The sequence below is a fragment of the Spinacia oleracea genome, chromosome 4 (genome assembly GCF_020520425.1).
Source record: "Spinacia oleracea cultivar Varoflay chromosome 4, BTI_SOV_V1, whole genome shotgun sequence".
Classification (NCBI taxonomy): Eukaryota; Viridiplantae; Streptophyta; class Magnoliopsida; order Caryophyllales; family Amaranthaceae; genus Spinacia; species Spinacia oleracea.
The window spans coordinates 21,507,483-21,516,095 of record NC_079490.1 but is presented as its reverse complement, the minus strand read 5'-3'; the positions used below and the strand labels follow the sequence as shown (position 1 = coordinate 21,516,095).

Below are 8,613 nucleotides of genomic sequence, written 5' to 3'. Positions count from 1 at the left end.
GGTGGTGGTTGTGTTTTGTACAGCAGTTAGGGGTTAGTCAAAATAGTTCATTCGCAAACGCACGCAGTCTAAATGGAGCAACTAAAAAAGCAGATGAAGTATTTTCTTAGCTTGAATAATGCTCAATATACAGGGTATTGTTGTTTTTCCAGTTGGAGCTAATTGGTTGAGTGTGCAATACCTTGCAGTTGTAGCAATGCATTCTTGCTTTTGGGGCGTTTGGTGAACGCTTTGATCGTGAAAGGGATACAGACTTCCTAAAGTAGCCTTGGATCCTTAGCTTTTCAAGAAATTATCCTTTGTCTCACAGTAGCAAAATCTCAAATATTACGATAGATGTTATCAGTCTTGTTCAATCAGTGCCAGTCAGGGCCGTCTCCGGCAATTTAGAAGCCCTGTGCTAAAATACAGATATTGGGCCCCTATAAATTATTACGGGCAATCATATGTAAAACACATAAGTATTATATTAATGTTATTTTATTTATACAAAATATAGAATCAAATTAATAATATGGTTTAACGTTTTATGTGTGATGGTTTGAGAAAAATGATGTAAAGGTTTGATGGACATGAAAAAAAAATGGTTTGAGAAAATTGATGTAAAGGTTTGATGGACATGAAAAAAACAAATAAAAAAATTGTAGGTGAAGAATCGATACCTGGTCTCTCCTACCACACATTATGGCCTTACCAACTGAGACAAAGATTACATAATACAAATTTAAGCAGCTGTTAAGTATATAATACTTGTTCTTGGGGGTTTAGCCAATATAATTTCTGTTTGGGCCCCCAAAATTTTGTGGCCCAGTGCTGTAAGTCCGCCTGAACCTCCCTTTAGCCGGGCCTGGTGCCAGTAGAAAAATCTCAAATTCAACGTAACTCTCATAATCAAGCTTGGACTATCATTCTGACATTGCACTTTCACAAAGGAAAATGTTCAAAAGACTGGTAACAATGAAGAATATCAATAGTAACTTGTGAAAGGGAGCCGTTTTTCTGTATAATCTGTGATCATCTAATAATCATTTACATCCTACAGGCAGCACCCAAAAGTCCAAAACGCAACAGATTATCAGGAGCATTAAACTGCCAAGCAATGTATCAGAGACAAACGGTGCAGTTTGAAATTTGAGTGTATGTGGCTATGTGCTACCACGCTTCCACAAGCATGCTGCAACAGATGAGGTATCCCTTCCTCTTCATCTTCTATTTGTTGAACGGGTGAGCATTTCCAGCCATGCTGATAATCTCCCAACTCCATGAGGTCATAATTACCTCAGAATCTCAGATCAGACTCTGTGAAAGGACCAATTTTTCTGAAGATTTGAATATTCTCAATCTGGTTTATCAGGAAACCAAAACCATGGATTGTTTGTTGTATCTGTTTCAAGATGCTGATATCCTGCCCATTCTGAATCATCATCTTACAGTTCTCCGCTACCTGGAGGGGCTATATCCTGACCTTACCAATTATTATCTGATTCATCTTCCATATCCAGATGAAGTTCTGGACCCACGTCTCCCACGCCCATTATCAAATGAACCCCTCTGACTACCACGATTGCCTCCCCTCGTACTCGAACCCCCACTTCCACGATCATTGTCAAATGAATCCCTCTGACTACCACGAGGGCCTCCCCTCATACTCCAACCCCCATGCCCACGTTCACTGTCAAATGAATCCCTCCGACTACCACGAGGACCTCCCCTCAAATTCGAACCCCCACGCCCACGTTCACTGTCAAATGAATCCCTTCGACTACCACGAGGGCCTCCCCTCATACTCGAACCCCCACGCCCACGTTCATCTTCAAATGAATCCCACTGACTACCACGAGGGCCTCCCCTCATACTCGAACCCCCACGCCCACGATAGTTGTCAAATGAACCCCTCTGTCTACCACGAGAGCCCTCGCTCATACTCGAATCCTCGTATTCATTTTCAAATGAATCCCTCTGTCTACCACGAGAGCCTCCCCTCATACTCGAATCCCCACGTTCATTGTCAAATGAATCCCTCTGACTACCACGAGAGCCTCCCCTCATACTCAAACGCCCACGTACGTTGTCAAATGAGTCCCTGTGACTACCATGCGAGCCTCGAGATCTACCATAGTCATCATCAAAATCATTGTCCTTCACAAAACTTCCATCAAACCCACTACGTTTTCTGTTTTGGTTCGACTGCTTACCTCGTCCAAGATCCCTCTCATCAGAATCGTAATGGTTCGCCCTACGCTGTCTAGATGTGAAACCCTCTTCAATATCATCATCACTCCCAAAAACAAGCCTATCATCATCTTCATCAGAGTCAAAACTCATTTTTTTGGATGAACCACGTGAAGCTTTATTTCTTTGACCAGAACCAGCGACGTGACTTGACCTCCACTTAGGGTTAACTGGAAGGTCCTTATCTGAATCATCATCCCCTGAATCAGATACAGATCCTTGTTGATGTAAAGAACGGGGTGACTCGGGGTAGGAACTAGATCTTCTTCTGCTATACCCTGGATTTTCATCATCACCTTCAGCATCGGAATAGCCTTCATTTTCCACATCAGAAAAGCGAAGAGAAGGGGCTTCCTGTTTCTGGTTTCTGTTTTGATTATCTAGTTCATAGCTATCAATGTCATCGTCCTCGTCGTCAAAATCATCAAATCCCATACTGTGTTTTGCTTGCATAGGCATTGGCATTGGAGATTCTTTCTCCTGAAACCTCGGGGTTCTGCTGGACCCAGATTGGTTTTCCTGAGGCCTACTGTAGGTACCATTTTCCGGCGGATTATCCAGATGATGATCCTCATTCATTGCACGAGCGTCTGCATACTCAAAAGCTGCAACATCTGCACCATCTGATTCGTCGTCATCAAAATCAAAGTTCCAGGCATTGGAAAGTTGTTCTCTGTCAGGAGCTCTTTCCAGCCTAGTAACCGGTCTCTCCTGCCTGCTTTGCATCTGAGTCTCCGTGTATTCGTCAGGAGGTCGCTTATGCTCGCAGTTGAAGCAAGTCATATTTCTTCTGTAGTTTAAAAAGTTGCATCTGCAAACAGATAGTTGTAGTAGTTTAAACAACAGTGTCAGGGAACTAATAAACATGCAAAGTGATCAAGGAATGCGAAGACATGTACAATTCCGAGAAGAGGATTTGACTCCTCTTTCTGATGATCATAGAGTTTCAATGAACAAATATAAAAGACCTAATGTTGTTGGCTGTGTGGGAATCTTGTGGGTGTTGTATTTGGATAGCAAATTTATGAGATAGAGTTGTTTCTCAAGCATCGATATAGACATCTAATTCCAGGCCAGGGTCTCTCCATGATTTTTCCATCTGATGCTTAATGGAATTTAGTTCTCCTTTCAAAATTCACGCACAAGGAATTCATAGGCTTCTTAGCACCATCAGTTTAATTTTATAAACCTCTGTAGAACTCCAGGGCAGGGGGGGGGGGGGGGGGGAGGTGTATTATGCTAGGACAAACTAGAAAATAGATTCAGAACATGAAAACTAACTGCTCGTCTCATTAGCTTGAGGGTTTAAGGTTAAGAACACATTACATCATTGAGAGGTAAGGAGGAGTGATTTAAAATCATAAGCAATAAACATAATAGGATAAACCTATATCACTATCTGTAGAAGTCAGCAAATATAGGAACAAAAAAAATTAAATATTTAAATAAAGAGCAGGGACTCACTGGGGGCATTCCCATTCTCCTGGTAGCAGCTGCCTCTTGGGACGCTTTGCATCACATTGCAGGCAAACAGAATTCTTTGCAAAATTCATGAAATTGCACCTGCAGTAAGAAACTACCAGAATCAACAGATGAAAGAATATTGGATATTGTTTAGTTTGCTTGTTATAAAAATAAAAAAATAATTGGATATTACACATACAAAAAATTGAAAAAAAAAAACACTAATTTTCAGTTCTATTAGTCTACCTCAGCTAATTTTCAGTTGCATCCCAATATGACCGGAAAATTCCAATCCAAAATCAATTGTCTTGCAGAAATAAGGGGGTACAATTAGAACGATCCTTTACAAGATTGGACATTCAAGCAATCTTGAAAAAGACAACAGCTGTAAGGAAATAGATAATAATTCACCATCTACCTCAGAAAAGTCATCAATCCATTTTTACCCAGGCCTCACCACCTTTTGAGCCCTAAATTTCCACATGCTTTGATCAAACCAACAAACAAGCAAATCATTATCTAAGAAGAAAATATAATTGGATAACAACAGAAAATATATAGACAAAGAGCAATGCCCAAATAGCATAGGGGAAATATTACAAGAGCAGGGGAGTACTTTCTTATCACCATGATCCTAGAACGAAATTATAGTAGGCTATAGACTCATAGAAACTGACAGAGAAACTCCACAAGCTCAAGATATGAGTTTGATTGATTTATACAAGGAATAAAAAATGATATGCAAACTGATACAATGCGAGTAAACTGAACACCTCCAACAAACAATGCAATACAACCAAAGGAAGATTTCAAACTATATGTGTGACGAGAGACATACTTTGGACATAACCAGTCCCCCTTTTTCATCTCTACATCATCACGTCCAACTCGTCTCTTGGGTGGAGGCGGTGGCTGCTTCACCTTTGGTGGGCGCTTCTTGATCACTGGAGGAGGGAGATTGGGATCTATCGGCACTGCACTTAACCTGACAACCTCGTGAAGCAACTTACGCACTACTGTTTTCACAGATTTGTGCTTCAACAAAGACTTGTTTTCAACTGATCCATTTATGGGATCAAAACCATAAGTCAATATGACACGCATTACATCGATTGTCCTTGCCTCGTCTTCTTTATTTGTTACCAAATATGCTCTTTCACATTTGGTTCTCAAACTGCAGGAACTGCATACCTGGAGGCACACAAAAACCATAGTAATGAACAAAACTACAGATTGGACAAAAGGCTCTAAATCATACGAATAATTGTTTCTGCTCATCAAGCTTGGCTGGATGGTGAAAGCAAATAATAAACTCAAGAAATGGCCTGTGGCAAACCTCGCAGCTTGTAAGATAAACAAAATCAACTCAGTTAAGGGATCAAACAAATACAATAAAGACCCTGTTAAAGTTCCACAATGGTAGGTTTTGGCAAGGGTAAAATGGACACAGTTTTACTTTACAAATTGACTCAAGACATCAATCCTGGGTACAAATTGACTTAAAAAATCCAAAGGTGTACATAGAGGTAATTGTGAAGCACCACTTACATCTCCTTCGTCAAGATGAGCATGTTTCCTCAACAGTTTTGCGGAAAAAACCACCTTCTTATCTGTGCTAGGACATCCATACCCGACGAATGCTTGAATATCTTGTCTCGATAATGACCTGAAATTAATTTCCAATTTAAATAAAAATCATGAAGGGAGAAGTCCATAAAATTACAATGTAAGGCAGACCACCAAGTAAGAGTTATTGGTCAGACGGTCAGTGAGGCACATGAAAAGATTTAAAGGATACAAAAAACCCAAAAGAACAATACTCCTTCCATTTCTTTTATTAGTCCTATTTTGAATCTCGACACTATTTAGAATAGAAGAGAATCTTCTAAATACTTTCTAATATATATTTCAAAACATATTCATGTGGTACCTTCTCGATATATAGTTTCACAATATCAATTTTTAATATTTTGTCATCATATGTATTTGGAAATATATACGTTTAACTATTGCATTGGAAACTTTGTCACTCCCTTCAGAGTGGTGTTCTTGTCTTCTGGTAAATCACGTTCAAATATCTTATCTCATCTATGTCACTTCAAGAGCTCATATGTAAAGTTGGACAAGTATGTCGAGAAAAGACTACTACTCACAAGATGATCTATAAGCACAATTCCTTCCACAGTTTTACCCTTCTTTTTTCTTCTCAATCCTGATTGGCTTCAACAACAGTCAAACTCCAGACAAGGCTAAACTACAAGGAAAGGAAAAGACATAAAAAATATCAATGACCTATATCATAGCAGTGCTCTCCCCGGACAGACCCATGTTCCAGACTTGAAAATCTTTGCTCTAAAAGAGCCCATTCGGAAGGTTTACAAGGAAGTTTAATACCAGGAACTTCAACAGGATATTAGCACCTTCTAAACCCCTTCACAAATGATGCCTAAATAGTTTCGTTGCTCAATCCTTCGGAAGCTGCCTCCTCTCCACACCTCTTGTCAAATAGCTCATCCTCCATTTGTCCACCATGAGTTCCTTAAAACAGCAGCTCCAACTTTAAATTCACAAGGAAGATGTTGTCATGTTGAGCCACAGCTTTTTATTTTTTTGAGATCACCTGACTTTCTTGCCCATAGGCCCTCTCCATCTTCTTTAAAGAGCACAACTGGAGTTTGAGCATCTAAATTTTCTAACTACTAGGAATCCATCACATACAAGTAGTTAACAAGAAATCATGCAAAAATGATTCCCTATCACTTCTCTCCAGACCGTCCAAAGACCAAACACTTTACCTACACTTTGAAATGAAGCTTTCAATGTGATTTACACTCAATACCAGAAGACAAGAACACCACTTTGAATAAGAATTCACATAGTATGTGATCTTTGTTTTCTTCTTTGCTGCAGTGCTCCAGCAGACTCCCCGAAGATAAATTTCTCTTCCCTTTACCACAAACCCCATGGCCAGAATCCACACCTGGAGACCGATACTGAGAGGAATACTCAGTCTGACATGAAAGGAAAAGGGTCTAATTCTAAAAAATTGCCTCAAAATTGTGAAACATATACAGCCAACGTGAAATATCACAACTTGCTTCACCTCCCAGAAGTGTAAAGTTCCATGGAAATGCACTGTGGTCACCTAAAACAACTACTACATCAAATATGTGAAAACTAATGCCTGAACTTAATAACAAACTCCCAAGAACAAGCGAATGTCATTAACGCTTCATCCTCTGAACAACCTAAGGCTCAATTCTCCTTTACGACTTCTAAATTAACTTGGAGAATCCACATTGTTATTACTACCAATGATACTATCCTACATTTCCACCAATGTAAACCTTTTTGCCAAATCACAAATCGATGCAGCATCAATTTTGCCCCCTCCCCAAAAAGGGCTCTATTTCTCCCACTTCCAGTTTCACCTAGCAATCAGCTAACTACACAAAGGATCCCTCTAAATTCCTAGTTATACAAACAAATGACAAAGATGCTTTCTTAATCTGTTTCTATTCAAATCAATGATTATATGAAATCAAACAAACTACATGTATTACAATCACAACCTTTACTCTCTGTAAGTAGGGGGTTCATAAATAAGAGCAAGAACAAGTACCTCAGTAGATCGAACCGGTCTTTCCCAAAATTAATAATAGCAGCATGAACAGTCTTCCAATCCCTAGTAAAATCAAACCCTTCTTCCTCAGCAAACCCTGGAACATCAATTGACCCCAAACATTCAATCATTTGATCCTCATCTTTCCTTCTATGATCAAAATAATTCTGATGCACCAATCTCTCCATTAACGCAACCCACTCTGGCCACGGATGCGCCAATTCAATCTCTTTCTTCATCAATCCCACCTTCTTCCCCTCCTCCAATCCTCCAACTGCAGCAACATCAACATCACCGTCCAAATTCCTAATTTCTTCACCCCCATCAGTACCAGTACCACTAAACCCTAACCCTAATTTCTCATTTTCGAGATTGTTTACACTACCATCATCAGATTCCTTGTTCTTCTTCTTGGACTCCCGCCAAGCTCGAATACGCTGAAGAGCGTCGTCTTTCTCGGCCCGCTCCTTTTCAATTTCGTCGATTTTTTCAAAGACAAAGCTCAAGCGGGATGAGAGAGAGGACGGTTTTGGTGGTTCTGTAGAGGAATGGGGTGGAGTAGAGTGAGAGAAGTGTCTGATGAGAGGAGATGTAAAATGACGGTAGTGTTGGTGGTGGCGGAGGTGGAGGTGGTGATGTTTGGAGAAGTGGCGGAGGAGGAGAGAGAAAGAAGAAGGCGCCATGTTGTTAGAGATTGTTAAAACCCTCCATAAACCCCCACAAGCTGTGTATACTGAAATAGTGATTGTTGAAGAAGAAGACGACGACTAGAGGATGAAGATCGATGCTCTGGGCCTTCGTATTCCAGGGCCCTTTGCAGGTATATTTCGAAGATGGGTAGAGCCGTAGAGGCTAGGTCCGTTAAATCGGATCATTGGATCAATTATGGATGGGTTATAAAAAATCCGGGTTACGCCGAAATCAGATAATATCAAGTCAATGTTGTTCGATTCGGATTGGTTCGGATTGGTCCGGATAACTTTATATTTGGAATATCCGATGAAGTCGGCTCACATACTTTTTCAGGTTTGAGCCCGTTCTGCTTGGGTCAATCCTGGATTCGTTTGAACTGGTTCGGATTTAAAAGGGTTTTGTACTGGTTTGATTTGGTCCAGGTCGAGTTCAATTCCAGTGTATGTCGGAGTACAATTTTAACCGGTTTATTGCTGGATGGGTCATTTTCGAATCTAATAAGTCTCGGGGCTCAGGTCAAGTTTGAATCGGTAAGTCTCAGGTTCATATCAAGTTCAAAGCGGACGTTCTTCGAGTTTAGGTCAAATACGGGTTAAATTTGC

The 8,613-nt window shown here is 40.3% G+C and overlaps 1 protein-coding gene across 1 annotated transcript; it reads right to left on the bottom strand.

Annotated features, from left to right (window-relative positions):
* Positions 1-714: 714 nt before the first annotated feature.
* Positions 715-8,099, bottom strand: LOC110778153 (uncharacterized). The gene is made up of 5 exons (XM_021982714.2): positions 7,319-8,099; positions 5,245-5,362; positions 4,535-4,887; positions 3,697-3,795; positions 715-3,043 (listed from the first exon to the last, which is right to left on the bottom strand). The coding sequence occupies exons 1-5, from the start codon at positions 7,999-8,001 to the stop codon at positions 1,486-1,488; spliced, it is 2,811 nt and encodes a 936-aa protein (XP_021838406.2). The 5' UTR covers positions 8,002-8,099; the 3' UTR covers positions 715-1,485.
* Between the last annotated feature and the right edge of the window lie 514 nt (positions 8,100-8,613).

Bases quoted from the DNA above. Each gene is read 5' to 3' on its own strand.
- LOC110778153 (XM_021982714.2), bottom strand. From the start codon at position 8,001: ATGGCGCCTTCTTCTTTCTCTCTCCTCCTCCGCCACTTCTCCAAACAT. The intron at 3,796-4,534 runs GTATGTCTCTCG...TTCTTACTGCAG, and splicing joins GGGGACTGGTTATGTCCAAA to GTGCAATTTCATGAATTTTG. The intron at 3,044-3,696 runs GTGAGTCCCTGC...ATCTGTTTGCAG, and splicing joins GGAGAATGGGAATGCCCCCA to ATGCAACTTTTTAAACTACA.